General features: G+C 38.3%; 1 protein-coding gene across 3 annotated transcripts in view; it reads left to right on the top strand.

Annotated features, from left to right (window-relative positions):
• The window catches only part of KCNAB1 (potassium voltage-gated channel subfamily A regulatory beta subunit 1), a 253743-nt gene that overhangs the window by 175766 nt on the left and 62527 nt on the right, over positions 1-15450 (top strand). For all 3 annotated transcript variants that reach the window (XM_036122386.2, XM_036122383.2, XM_078070015.1), the window contains exons 6-7: positions 1906-1950; positions 4065-4108. In XM_036122386.2, coding sequence (XP_035978279.1) covers positions 1906-1950; positions 4065-4108 — 89 coding nt within the window. The remainder of the gene's footprint in view (positions 1-1905; positions 1951-4064; positions 4109-15450) is intronic.

Raw genomic sequence — 15450 nt, 5'->3', positions numbered from 1 at the left:
AGAAACCAGATTAACATGCGTCTTCTACAAACTGGCTTCCCGTCTTGTAGATAAAAACCCAAGCTGTCACCATGCTCCGGAATATTGATATCAGTACACGGCTGCCCCTACAAGACTGATGAAAAGATACACCATAGCACAGAGTCTCTACAAGCAATTTCAACTAGCATATTTAGCTTCTAGTCCCAGCATGACCCCTTGCCTGCTGTGCTTTCCAGGGCAGGTTACTTCACTTGTCTGAGTCTCCATTTCCCCATCTGTAAAATGGACGGCCTAACTGTTCATGAAGTGTCGTGCTGATAAAGGGAGATGAGGTGTGCAAAAGTATTTTGAAAGCTGTGCTCTCTCAGTGTAGAATGCTCATATTATCAGTCTCCAGCCAGTTGGAAGAGTTGTTGGAGATGCCTCCACGACGGTCAGTGGTAATTGGCCGGGTCGCTGGCTACTCTTGCCCTTTGAACATACATGTTAGTGTGCACACCGACGGAGCCCAGACATTTTCCGGAAAGCCTAACTTTGGGAAAAAAAAAAAAAAAGTCTATGGTAGTATTTGGAGAGGATGTGCAGCTCTGGTGGGCCCAGCCGCTCTGAATAATCGAGAGGACTGCATTCATTTTTTTATGATATTCTATCCGGCGTCTGGTTGAAGCTGTGAAAATGTTTACTAGAGGAGACCTGGCTCCCCTGTGGCAGATTGCTGTTACACTGGGTATCGTGAGGTTGATGGATTAACCTGTAAAGTGCATCAGCCCTTCCGCAGTGTGTAATCTCCAGATGCACATATCTGTAGGGCTTCCATTACAGTGATTCCAATCACTGTTCAGGGAATTAACTTCAGTGGGATGGGGTTGCTGGCATTTTCTACAAATTTTTCTTGTTGCAGCTAGGCTGTCAGAATTGTCACCCTTATTCCCCATTTGGTTATCATTAATCTTGTGAGGCTCTTATATCTCGGGCCCCAAGGCATCGGCTCTACAGCTGATGGAATTATAAATGTCTTATTTCAAATACTCCCAAAGTTTGGTCTTAACCTTTGAATCTCAGATGATTTTTTCCCCCCTAGGCCAGTTCAATTGAATTATATACCTGGAGAAACTAAATTATACTGAGATCTGCCTCCTGATTGTAACTTATGTGACCGTAATTCTCAAGACAGGTTTCCTATTCCACCATCATGGTGATACCATTGCCATTTCCTGCCCTTGGGTGTGGTTTGGAGAAGGGAATAAGTTTGCTGACAAGATTTCCACCTTTCATTCCCTTAGGAGTAAAGTGGTTAAAACCTTGAGTTACAAATTTTAAGACCGTTTTCCTAAAATAATGTTTCCATTTAATAAAACACTCAAAGAAAATGTATTCCTATTGATTGACTACTCTATCATTCATATCTCCATGCAGTCAGTTACTGCCTGCTGGAAAGCATAATAACTCAGAGCCGCTAGGGCCCATGGTCCTTGGCAGAGGGTGGACTGAGCCCCAGGAAAGCTCACACGCAATCAACGTTATGGCAGATGCTAAATAAGCGTTAGTGAGTGCTACTAAAGCAGTTCGTCCTTTAAATCCACTCACTTACCCTCTCGCTTACCATTCCTGCCCCTCCGTGCCTACCGCTCATGCTCTTTGCCAACCCCCATCAGCTGCTCACTGCCACAGCCTCCTCCACCTGACCCTCCAGGTAAAGGTCAATCCCCTTCAACCTCTTTATCTAGGATCTGACTTCACGTCCCCACTCACCAGCTTCCCTTTGTCCCAATATTTCAGTGACATGAATTAACAAATTTATCTCTTTACCAGTTCTTTTTTTTTTTAATGGGAGGTACAATAAATTCTTTCTGGTGCTATAATAATATGACTACAAAACCCAACAATTTATTTAATATTTCTCTCTGTTTGTCTAACATACAGGAGGTCCAGCCTGGTCATAACAACCAAACTCTACTGGGGTGGAAAGTAAGTTAAATACCTTTTCTTTTCCCTACTTGACAGGAAACAACTAGTAGTTCATACTTTTATCCTTTTGGGCAACCATTTTACATCTAATGTACTAAAATTAATTGATTTGGGGAAAAAGATTATTTTTTTCTGCCTTGAAGGAAATAGCAATTAGCCTAGGATTCAATTTTAGCAAGATGCCCCAAAGAAATGTAGTGTCAAGCATGTGGTCACTTGTTAGTAAGTAATTCATGGAGATTTTCAAATACCAGCCTCATGCTTAGAACCATTTCCAAAATAGAGTTCAAATTTTAGGAAAAGAAAACAAGCACATAGCATCACAGAAGAAAAGCTATTCGAATCTGCCAAAACTCAGAGACTTCCATGGAATGCAAAGATAAAAATATCTTGTCTGGCCCCATGTGTGAGTCTCTGATCATTTCTGCAGAAGGCGTTGAAAATGTTGATCAAAAGGACCGCCTTTTGGAGAATAACAGGAAGCTACCATATCACTCACTGGCAGGCAAATGAAAGAGAGGTCCTCTGTCTGTTGTGGGATGCAAACAAACTTCACAGGATGAATTGGCCTCTGATAAGCCTACTGGTGTTTGAACTGGTACTTACATGATTCAGCAGAACTTAGAAGTCTGGCTAGCTATTCCACATACCTTTTCATGGAAATCACAAATATTTCCATGGAATCTTAACAAAAACAAAAACAAAACCTTATTTACCTCCCTATAATTGAGAGGGAACAGTTAAAAACAAAATTGGAGACAGAGGACAGTTCCTTAGGAGTCTTCAAATCAAAATGTATATGTATACAAATAGCCCCCAAACATACACACTCATATTTTATTCCTATTTTTGAGCCTGTTTATGATGACTATGAAGACAGAAAGATGGAATTTAGATTTTTATTCCTACTATCGCCTATATAAAAATCAAGCAACATGGTGCTTGTGAGAAATGTAGATTTACTTTGTCTGTGCTCTGATTCATGGTGTTGTTGCTCAGTGCTTTGGCGATGGTACTTAAAGCCTTGCCTATACTTTAGAAATAAACAGGGAAGAAGACAATCCTCAAGAACCATTATGTAGCGGAGTACTACATACAATATTATCTGATGTTTTTATAGAAGATTCAAAATCACCAAAGGCAAATGGTAAACTACTATGTTTTAAAAAGAGGTTGCCACAGGTAGTGATGTTGAAGAAACATTTCATGAAGACTTTAAAACTTGAGTACCTCTGAAACAAATAATACATTATATGTTAAAAAAAAAAAAAGAAGAAGAAGATAGCAGGAGGGAAAGAATGAAGGGGGAGAAATCGGAGGGGGAGACGAACCATGAGAGACTATGGACTCTGAGAAACAAACTGAGGGTTCTAGAGGGGAAGGGGGGTGGGGGATGGGTTAGCCTGGTGATGGGTATTAAAGAGGACACATTCTGCATGGAGCACTGGGTGTTATACGCAAACAAATCATGGAACACTACATCAAAAACTAATGATGTAATGTATGGTGATTAACATAATAAAAAACAAAACAAAACAAAACTTGAGGACCATATTTCTTTCTAACTGTCCAGTGCTTGAGGATGGTTTGGAAAGACAAAAGTCCTAGTTAAATGTTTGTCTTCTTAGGATACTAATGTGAGAAAGACTTACATCACATTTGAACAGAAAGTAATTGTTAAATTTCTTTTGCAAGTCAAAAGGCACTTCCAAATTTGCTTCTTCTGTCAGAAAAGTGAATGTTATCAACAACTCACAAACTTATGTCAAGGCTTTTTTGGGGGTGGGGGGCAGTCTGGGATTAGTTAAAATCAAGGTGGGATGGTTGAGCCATATGTCACATTATATATGGACGGGGTGTGTGTGGCTGAGTTGTTATTAATATTGTGTGAGGAGAGTCATGGTTAATTAATCACCTGGGGTCTCCAAAGAAAAGGGGCTCGGTGTGTTGCTCACCAGCCTTCTCTCCTCAACCTGTGGCATGGAATTTGCCAAGAACAGGGTATAAAATTAGCAATTCAATCTAGAATGATTATTCCTCTGTACTTTTGAAACAGCAATTAAAAAAAAAAAGCACACCCCCACTCAAAGTCATTTGCTTCTTTTTCTTGTTAGAGCTGAAACGGAAAGAGGATTGTCAAGAAAACATATTATTGAAGGTAGGTACAGCACTTCCATTTTATCTTCATTTGTGGGCTGCTGATTCAAGAAACATATCAACCAAATAGGTTCAAAACCCACTGGGAGGGGGAAAATTCTCTATAAAGAGGATCACAATCAACCACCATCTCTCTGGATTTTAATGTAGGAGTGTGGTGATATGGAGAAGACAATTGGGAACACAAAAGAAAAAGGACAAATTCTTTAAAACTCTTCTCATTTACAGCTGCACTAGCATTAATAAAACAGTTCCCTAAGACATTTTAAAAGAGCTTTATTGAGATATAATTTACATACCATAAAAGTTGACCCATTTAAAGTACACAATTCATTGGTTCTGAGTATAATAACAGAGTTGTACGATCATCACCATAAATTCAATTTTAAAACATTTTCATCACTCCAAAAAGAAACCTAGTACCCACTAGGAGTCACTTCCCACCTTCTCCCTACCCTCTTCCACAGCCCCAAGCAACCACTAATCTACTTTTGTCTCTATAAATTGGGCAACTCTGGATATTTCATATGAATGAGATCGTACAGTATGTAATACTTTGTGACTGGCTTTTTTCGCGTAGCATAATGTTCATCCATGTTGTAACATGTATCAGTATCATTCCTTTTTACTGCCAAATAAAATTCCATTGTGTGGATAGACCACCTCTTGTTTATTCATTCATCAGTTGATGTACATTTGGGTTGTTTTCATTTTTTGACTTATAAATAATAGTGCTATGAATATCTGTGTACAAGTTTTGTGTGGACGTATGCTAAGACTACCATAGTTTTATTTAAAATTTTAATTTTTTTAATTCCAATACAATTAACATACAGTATTATATTAATTTCAGATGTACAGTATAGTGATTCAGCACTTCCATACATTACTCAGTGCTCATCGCAATAAGTGTACTTTTAATTCCCTTCACCTGGGGCACCTGGGTGGCTCAGTCGTTAAGCATCTGCCTTCGGCTCAGGTCATGATCCCAGGGTCCTGGGATCAAGCCCCGCATCGGGCTCCCTGCTCAGCAGGAAGCCTGCTTCTCCCTCTCCCATTCCCCCTGCTTGTGTTCCCTCTCTCGCTGTGTCTCTCTGTGTCAAATAAATAAATAAAATCTTAAAAAAAAAAAAAAAAATCCCCTTCACCTGTTTCACCCATCCCCCCACCCACCTCTCTTCTGGTAGTCGCCAGTTTGTTCTCTGTATTTAAGAGTCTGTTTTTTGGTTTGTCTCTTTTTTCTTTGTTCCTTTGTTTTGTTTCTTAAATTCCCCATATGAGTAAAATCATATGGTATTTGTCCTTCTCTGACAATAATGCTATTTCACTTAGCATTATACTTTCTAGATCCATCCATGTTGTTGCAAATGGTGAGATTTCATTCTTTATAGCTGAGTAGTATTCCATTTGATATATATACGTACGTACGTGTGTGTGTGTGTGTGTGTGCGTGTGTGTGTGTGTATCTAACCTCTTCTTAATCCATTCATCTATGAAGGAACATTCGGGTTGCTTCCATATGGTGGCCATTGTAAATAATGCTATAATACACATAGAGGTGCATTTTATCTTTTTGAATTAGCATTTCTGTATTCTTTGGATGAATACCCAGGAGTGGAATTACTAGATCATATGGTAATTCTATTTTTAATTTTTTGAGGAACCTCCATACTGTTTTCCACAGTGGCTGTACCAGTTTGTATTCCCACCAACAGTGCGAAAGGGTTCCTTTCTCTCCACATCCACACTAACACTTGTTCCTTGTGTTTTTTATTTTTGCCATTCTCATAGGTGTGAGGTGATATCTCATTGTGGTTTTAGTTTGCATTTCCTTGATGATGAGTGATGTTGAGCATCTTTTCATGTGTCTGTTGGCCATCTGCATATATTCTTTGGAAAAATGTCCATGTCTTCTGCCCATTTTTTAATTGGATTTTTTATCTTTTTTGGTGCCGAGTTGTATAAATTCTTTATATATTTTGAATATTAACTCTTTATTGGATATATCATTTGCAAATATCTTCTCCCATTTAATAGTTTGTCTTTTTGTTTTGGTGATGGTTTTTCACTGTGTAAAAGCTTTTTATTTTGGTGTAGTCCTAATAGTTTATTTTTGCTTTTGTTTCCTTTGCCAAAGGTAACATATCTAGAAAAATGTTTCTGTGGCTGATGTCAAAGAGATTACTGCTTATGTTTTCTTCTAAGAATTTTGGAGTTTCAGGTCTCACATTTAGGTCTTTAATCCATTTTGAGTTTATTTTTGTGTATGGGGTAAGAAAGTCCAATTCCGTTCCTTCACATGTAGCTGTCCAGTTTTCCCAAAACTATTTGTTGAAGAGACTGTCTTTTTTTTCCATTGCATATTCCTGCCCTCTTTGTCATAGATTAATTGACCATATAATTGTGGGTATATTTCTGGGCTCTCTATTTTGTTCCATCAATCTATGTGTCTATTTCTGTGTCAGTACCATACTGTTTTGATTACTACAGCTTTGTAGTATATCTTGAAATCTGGGATTGGGATACCTCCAGCTTTGTCCTTTTTCAAGATTGTTTTGGCTATTTAAGGATATTTTGTTCCATACAAGTTTTAGGATTATTTGTTCTAGTTCTGTGAAAAATGCCATTGGTATTTTGATAGGGATTGCATTGAATCTGTTGATTGCTTTGGGTAGTATGGACGTTTTAACAAAATTTTTCTCCCAGTCAGTGAGCATGAAATATCTTTACATTTGTTTGTGTCATCTTCAGTTTCTTTCATCAATGTTTTATGGTTTTCAGAGTACAGGTCTTTCACCTCCTTAGTTAAATTGACTCCTAGATACTTTATTATTTTTAGTGTATTTGTAAATGGGATTGTTTTCTTAATTTCTCTTTCTGCTACTTCATCATCGTATAGAAATGCAGCTGATTTCTGTATATTGATTTTGTATCTTGAAACTTTATTGAATTCATTTTTCAACTCTAGTAGTTTTTTGGTGGAGTATTTAGGGTTTTCTACATATAATATGTCATCTGCAAATAGTGACAGTTTTACTTCTTCCTTACCAATTCAGATGCCTTTTATTCCCTTTTCTTGTCTGAGTGCTGTAGCTGGGATTTCCAGTATTGTGTTGAATAAAAGTGATAAGAATGAACATCCTTGTCTTGTCCCTGAGCTTAGGAGAAAAACTCTCAGTTTTTCACCATTGAATAGGATGTTAGTTCTGGGTTTTTCATATATGGCCTTTATTATGTTGGGGGTATATTCCCTCTAAACCTATTTTGTTGAGAGTTTTTATCATGAATGGATGTTGTATTTTGTCCAATGCTTTTTCTTCATCTACTGAAATGATTATATGGTTTTTATCCTTTCTTTTGTTGATATGATATATCACGTTGATTGATTTGCAAATATTGAACCACCTTTGCATCCCAGGAATCAATCCTGCTTGATTGTAGTAAATGATTTTTTTTTTTTAATGTATTGTTGGATTCAGTTTGCTAATATTTTCTTGAGGATTTTTGCATCTGTGTTCATCAGAGATATTGGCCTGTAGTTCTCTTTTTCAGTGGTGTCTTTTTCTGGTTTTGGTATCAGGGTAATGCTGGCCTCATAGAATGAATTTGGAAGTTTTCTTTACTCTTCTGTTTTTTGGAAGAGTTTGAAAAGAATAGGTAGTAACTCTTCTTTAAATGTTTGGTAGAATTCACCTATGAAACCATCTGGTCTTGGACTTTTGTTTTTGGGAGTTTGTTGGTTACTTATTCAATTTCACTGCTAGTAATCAGTATGTTCAAATTGTCTATTTCCTCCTGATTCAATTTTGTGAGGTTATATGTTTCTAGGAATTTATCCATTTCATCTAGGTTGTCCATTTTTTTGGCACATAATTTTTCAAGACTATTATAGTTTTTAAAGAGTATTATATGCATTTTAAAAAATTGTAGAAAATTACCACTCAGTAACTGATTCATGGGGCTATTGCTTTTGTGATGGTACTCAAAACTTTGTAGAGCCTAGAAATAAACAGGAAATAGTACAGTCTTCTAGAACCATTAGGTAGGGCACCTGGGTGGCTCAGTCGTTAAGCGTCTGCCTTCAGCTCAGGTCATGATCCCAGGGTCCTGGGATCGAGTCCCACATCGGGCTCCGGCAGGAAGCCTGCTTCTCCCTCTCCCACTCCCCCTGCTTGTGTTCCTGCTCTCGCTCTCTCTCTTTCTGTCAAATAAATAAATAAAATCTTTTAAAAAAAAAAAAAAGAACCATTAGGTAGTAGAGTACTACTCTACTTCATTGGGAGGATTATGAGAATTATGAGGAATTTTTATGTATTTTTTATTTGTTTATATATAACAAAAATGTTGCACCTGCACCTATTGCAATAAAGGAAAAATGTTAAATGGGACTAAACAGATCCGAGATTTTTTATAACTTTAGATTCATGATTAATCATTAAGACAGATGATTTTTCTTCTTTTTAAAACTAGTTTCATTTATGAAATACCAAAGCCAATAAAAACATGAAATGTACTCTAATCTCACCACTTTAAAAATAAAAATAAACAAATCCTCCCTTTGCTTATCTTCTCTCATTTCACCGTGTGACAATATGGGGCATGTCCTTCCCAACTAGTCCCCACAGTTAAATTGTTCTATCATCTATCTATCATCTATCTATCTATCTATCTATCCACATTTACTTGTAAGTACAAAAACATAAGTATGAAACCAGGGGAATCAAGCTGTACATATTAACCTAAAATCTACTTTTTTTGCAATTAAAATAATTTTAGACATACACATGATTTGTAGGTTATTTCTTGGTCTTAGTATTATAAAGAATTATACAAATGGCCATCCTTATGTAAATGTGATAGATACTGGAGCAGCATTGTTAGGTCAAAGAATAATGCATGTTTTTTAAAATTATTTTCTAAAAAGGAATATACCAATCTGATGGATGAGCTGGTTTGATTTGTTTAGTTATACATTTATTTAGTAATGCGTTTTAGCTACTTTTTATAATTTTGTGCTTCTTTTTCTGGGAACCAGCTCTTCATGTTCTTAAGCTATTTTTCTTTTGAGTTGTTTGTCTTGATCTTATTAATTTTTCAGGAGCTCTTTGTATATTAATAATGTTCACTCTTTGTCAGTTACACGTGTTGCAAAAATTTTCTTCCAGGCTGTCATTTCATTGTGAAGTTTTTTTCCTCCCCATGAACCTAATCTGAAAGATAATGTTGAGAGGCGCCTGGGTGGCTCAGCTGGTTAAACATCTGACTTCAGCTCAGGTCATGATCTCAGAGTCCTGGGACCCAGCCTCAGTTGGACTCCCTGCTCAGCAGGGGTTGGGGGGGAGAGTCTACTTGTCCCTCTCCCTCTGTACCTCCCTCCACTTGTATGCTCACTCACTCTCTCTCTCTCAAATAAATGAATAAAAGTCTTTTAGAAAAAAGATAATGTTGAATTTGAAGACATTCGTTGCAGTTTAGAAGTTAGAGATCTTTATTAACCTATAAAGAAAACTTGAAAAGATCTTAGACTTCCACTGGAAAAAAAATAATTTTGGTGTTCAATCATTTAATTTAAAATAGAGACTTTTGGGGCACCTGGCTGGCTCAGTCCGTAGAGCATATGACTCTTAATCTTGGGGTTTTGAGTTTGAGCCCCACACTGGACATAGAGATTATTTTTTAAAAATTTAAAAAATTTAAAACTAAAATAAAATGCCAGATCTTAGAGAATATATTTATATTAATATTTCATATATATGTAATTTTTTAACAGTGATAATTATATCTGTCAGTTGTTTCCAAAGTTTTTGTATGAGTTTGGTATTTCTCATTAACTGATTTTTAATATATTTGTAAGCACTGGCCTTTGAAACCAAACAAACAGTGATTCAAGTTTCAACTGTGTCATTTATGAGCTAGGACTCTTTGCGCAAGTTATTTAACCTCACTAAACCTCCATCTCCTTGATTATACGATGGGCTATAAATATTCCTACCTCGCAATGTTACTATACAGAGACTGAAATTAGATAATTCACATTGAGCACAGTATCTGTCACATAATAAGCACTTAATAAATGTTATTTTTGTTATTATCATCATCATTCTTAATAGTGCAACTGTTAGTCTTCATACCCTAGATAAGGGCAGCCTTTACTAAGTAACATTCTAAGGCCACCACAATGAATAAGCACATTCTAGCACTAGAGAAAGCTACCCCAAATTCCTACCCCAAAAAAATCCCTTCTCAGGCCTTCATGTCCAATTTGTAAAACACGAGTAAAACCCAACCTGCCTCTTAAAACTCTTACCATTCCTGCCCTAGCACTTGCCCGCGTGATTTGAGTCATGTACCATGAGAAATAACCGCCCCCCCCAAAAAGAAATAATCTATGTAAGCTTGTTCTACCAAGCTGAAAAACAAGGCAGCAGTGTGCTGCCTAGAAAGTTCTTGTCCCTCTTTTCTTTTTAATCTAGTTGATTAAAAAAGATTCAAGAAATGGTTCAGGATGGCAATCAACAGAGAACATAAAATCGAGGAGAGAAAGAATGGAGAAAGTTGCTGTGCTTTTTACTGAATCGCCGTTGCTTTAATACTTACCCGTGTGCGCATCATTTCAAAATTCTCTCTTTTAAATCAGTTTTCTTCAAGGCTCAAACAACTTAACAGAAATACCTTAAATTCTCTGTCCCTTTAAATAAGTCAAGGAATTCTCTTAGGAACTAATCTCTCAGGATGGATAAACCAGTTCAACTGAAATTCAAATTGACCCAGATTCAAACTTTAACACAAAATTTCAAACTTCTGGGACTGAAGAATTGAGATCATTTATTAGTAGTTGTTACTGTTTATTTTGTAGTTCATAGTTTTAGCCAAAGACAAAGATATTCATGAGTCAAAGAGCATCAGCTAAAAGGATATTTCTAGGCAGGCTGAAATTAGGGAATTGAGTGAATTTTCAGGGAAAGACAGTGGGGGGAGAGGGGACATGAGATTTCTAGAGCCAAAATAAAGTTTGAAGAGGTTTACAAATCATTGTCCTTGGGTTTCATTGATACTTGTTTTGTGATGAAGGTGACCTTACTGAACATTGGAGATTCTTATGCATGTTAAATTTAGAAAGCATTCTTAGAGGACAGACAGAAGTCCAATTCATGTAGAGTTCAGGCCACTTGAGTGCTGGTGACTTTGGCCACCTGAGCTGGTTTACAGAGTGTAAAATGAGCTTGACTTGTACATAATGCAGTTTTCAAAAAATTCATATGAAAGACCTTTTCAGTGAGCCCAAGTTCCTTTAGTTAGATCCAGTTAGGAACAACATGCTCCTTGGATTCACAAAAGGGAGGTAGAAATTTCACAATGGGAGGTTTATTGTATCCATTTAGAATCCCAAGGTCCTCTCAAGCTCTGAAAGTCTATTCATTCAGCCATTCCGCAAACATTCTTTAAGTCCCAATTTTGCCAGTGTTAAAATTTAGCAGATCAAGTTTCCTTAGTATCTTACAGGAAAGAATAGAAATAGTTTGGTAAGTCAAATTGTAAGACTAAAGTAAACTGTGCCTTTATAGGCAAAGGCTGTGTCTGAGTGTATATTTGTCTTTCAGGTGAATGACACTTTTGTTATGTGATTCAAACCACAAACTCATTATCATGATTTGAGGAGTAGGAGAGGAAAATAATCTGAGAAGCTGCTTAGACCTTTTTAATGAATGGCAAATGTCAAAGCCAACTTCTCTGAACTTTTATTTTAAAAATTTAATTTATGATTTTTTCAATGAAAGAGGAAATTTCTTAACAGATGGCTTCACCACAATTCCTACCCAGTGTTCCATGTTCATACTTAACTGAAATCACCCATTCAGGATAACCATGTTTCATCATGGGAGGGGTAGCCACAGACCTTATTCTAATACAGCACAGTTTTATTTTTTATTTATTTATTTATTTTTAAAGATTTCATTTATTTATTTGACAGAGAGAGAGAGAGATCACAAGTAGGCAGACAGGCAGGCAGAGGGAGAGGGAGAAGCAGGCTCCCTGCTGAGCACAGAGCCCCATGTGAGGCTCTATCCCAGGACCCTGGGATCATGACCTGAGCCGAAGACAGATGCTTAACCATCTGAGCCACCCAGGCGTCCCACAGCACAGTTTTATAAAAACAAGCAGACCTGTCTTAAGTCATGACTGAGAGGTCTGCCAAGAAGAAGGCGGAAAATTATATATGGAAAAAATGCCCATCATTTAAGGCAACATTTTTTTTTCAAGCTGGAAAGGAAAGCAAATGTGTGGACACCGCATGTTTGAATAGAACCCTCACAGAATCTCCAGACTACTGATTTCCTTATTTCTACACAGTTCAACAGACAACACGGAACACCTGAACCATCTCTGACCATGCCAGTCTGCTTAACTTCTGAAATGGGCATATTTCTTTAGATGCCTGTGAAGTTGGCTTACATTGAATTAAAGTTTACCTTATAAACAATACAGTTCCTGTTCATCTTAAGAACCTAAAAGAAAAATCAACTTCGATTTCTTTTTACTACAGTCACTTGAAAGCTATTTTCTTATCACCCAGCCACCCCATCCCTCCCACCCCCAAAACCTTTGGCACATGTGTTCCTTTAAAAAAAAAAAAAAAAAAAGCTATTTTCTTTACATAACATCATTTAGTATCCTGTGGACTTTTGAGGAATTGCCAATTAGCTTGCAGACATCTCCTCAAGGACAGGGAGCTTTTTTCCTGCTTCTCCTATATTCATGCCCACAGATACTGGGTTAGTGCCGAGGGACAGGCTGAAGTCCAAAGTGCCTTCAGCAAGTGCATTCACTGCAGCAGCGCACTTGCCTACCTTAGGTTATGATTAGCAGCCTGGATGCCCCTCTGCAGCCAAGGTTAATGCCTTTTTGCACATCTACTTAAACTTAAAACAATACCTGGCTCCAAGCCAATGCTCAACAAACATTTGCTAAGTGGGGCTACAACATGACTATTTGCTTATTGGAGATAAACCCTGAATGGCTTTGTTGAGCATGTCTTTATGTTGCTACAATTTAACTATTTCTATAAGATTAAAGCATCCAAATGCGAAAGGGCAGGAGTGCCTGATTTGGTTTGTAGTCACATGAAAGATTAAAGCAGAAAGATCATTTAACTCTAGCTTGTCTTTGGATAAATGAAGAAACCAGGGCCCAAAGATGCTGAGACAATGTCAGCAAGGCCCAAATCAGTACCCTGCATCCCAAACCCTTTGCCTCGCCTGCACATAGACCTCGCCTCTGAATGCCAGGCTGCTCCGTCCACCAGCCAAGAGCTCCGTGTGCTTGACTAACGTGCGGCTCAGACTTCTGTGGCTCCCACCAGTCTGCTTTCCCCCTGACTTCCCTGTCTTACTAAGAGTCCCTTCACTTTTCAGGCCAAAAATCTGAGAGTCATCCTCGATTCCTTGACCTCCACACTCTGTATCCAGCACACCTACCAGTCCCCTTATTTCTACTTATGCAACTTGTCCCGATTTTGAACACTTCGTCCCGACGTGGCCCACTTGCCCTGCTGTCGTGACCTCTCACTGGCCACCCTCCCTGCTTTCACTCCTGCCTCCTCCAGGTCATCCTCAGCAGACCCGTGACCAGCTCAAAATGGAAATCCGATAAAGTAATTTCCCCTGTTTAACTCCTCCCTTCCCAGCCCTCCCCCCCTCCACCCCCGCCCAGTGATTTTCCATTTCACAGAGAGTAAAACCCAGAATTTCCACCATGGATTTCAAGGCTTGATGTGATTGAGATTTTCAAAGTTAGGGACAGGGTCTCTTAGAAGCACAATCTCCTTCTACTTCATTTCAGAGTCAGCGTGGGGGTTCAGGTGGATCACTGATGTGACGTAACACATGATTTCTTATATTCTCGCATGAATACACCTGAATCTCAGCCTAAATATCCAGGGAAAAAAATGCCTTCCTGAGAAAGAATGGAGAGGCACGGAATGATCACTTACAATGAGACTGACCTTCATATGGAGTGCCTGCCATTATTTACGGGTACACATTACTACCTTGAGCGCTCTCACTGCACTGTTTGCTCCTCGGGAATAAATACGGTGTCCATGCATCTCTATACCCCGGGAGCCCAGCACATTTGGGGGATCATACTGGGATTTAGCCCATGCTTAGGACATGGGAGAGTGAATGACTCAAGTCCTGGCCGACCACACAGCACTACAAACGGGCCGAGCCAGCTGCAGCTTTTTCTCGTAGTTACTCTCTGCCCATGCTGAGCTGTTTAGAAGAGACACCGAGGGATAGGGCCATTATCAGAAAGGGGGACACTTGCTTCCAGTGCCAGGAAGGGCCAGAACTGTCACTAAATGCCTCCCTCCAAAACCAGGAGGTCCGGTGAAAATCCTTAGCATTGAGTCTTTGGCACCTCTCATTCTGAACCTTTCCAGAGGTTAGCACCACTGTGATAATCACCACATTTCTATAGATTACTGTGCTTACAAAGTGCTTGACAGCTGGTTTTATTTGCTCTCCCGGAGCAGTGATCCTGAAGGTAGTATGTATTGTTATCTCCTCTGCAGATCAGAGACCTGAGTCACCAAAAAAAAGGGGGGGGGTTCAAATAACCCAAGTGGAAACACAGAGCATGCTAGAGGACAGATTTCCAACCTTTCCAACCTGTGATACCCTATTATTTGTTCGTTTGGTTATTCCGTCCTCCCCTTACTTCCTCCAATACATATACTTGCTTCCAAAAAGTGGCTCATATCATAGTGCTTTTTAAGGTAAATTTAATTTCAAGCTGCCCCTTGAGAGAGCTGGCAATACCCCAGGCCTGAAAGTCACTGCAGTTTTTCGAGAGCAGGCATTGGACCTTGTAACACCCCTCTGCCCTAATCTCTTCATCAATGCTTCTTTTAACAAGCTACTATCACAGACAATCCTTTCTCAATGAATGAAAAATATTTCCGGAACTATATCCAAGCACTTCATTTTCCTGTCAGAAAAGTAATTGTGGCTGGCTGGTATACCAGTTTGAAAAATCAAATTTAAATGAGCCAAATTTAAATTTATAAGAGCCTCATTTAACATGCAATTAATTTTATGCCTATAATAAAAAGAGAAAAACCACCGGTCTTCCTGAGGAATTAAATAGGCTGATAAGGAAATGCTGTGCCTCATGGAAATGAGATAAATTTGTTCTTGAACTGTCATCCTTTTGGTTGCATAATATTATATACAATACATTCTATTTCAGGGAAGTATTAATTTTACTGAAATTAAATCATTTTTTCTGAGTACTCCTAGGAATGTGACCAAATGGTTAGGGCTAAAACTTAGATTATTGGTT

The sequence above is a fragment of the Halichoerus grypus genome, chromosome 1 (assembly GCF_964656455.1).
Source record: "Halichoerus grypus chromosome 1, mHalGry1.hap1.1, whole genome shotgun sequence".
Lineage (NCBI taxonomy): Eukaryota > Metazoa > Chordata > Mammalia > Carnivora > Phocidae > Halichoerus > Halichoerus grypus.
Note: the sequence above shows the minus strand (reverse complement) of the source record. Positions and strands in the feature narration are given on the sequence as shown.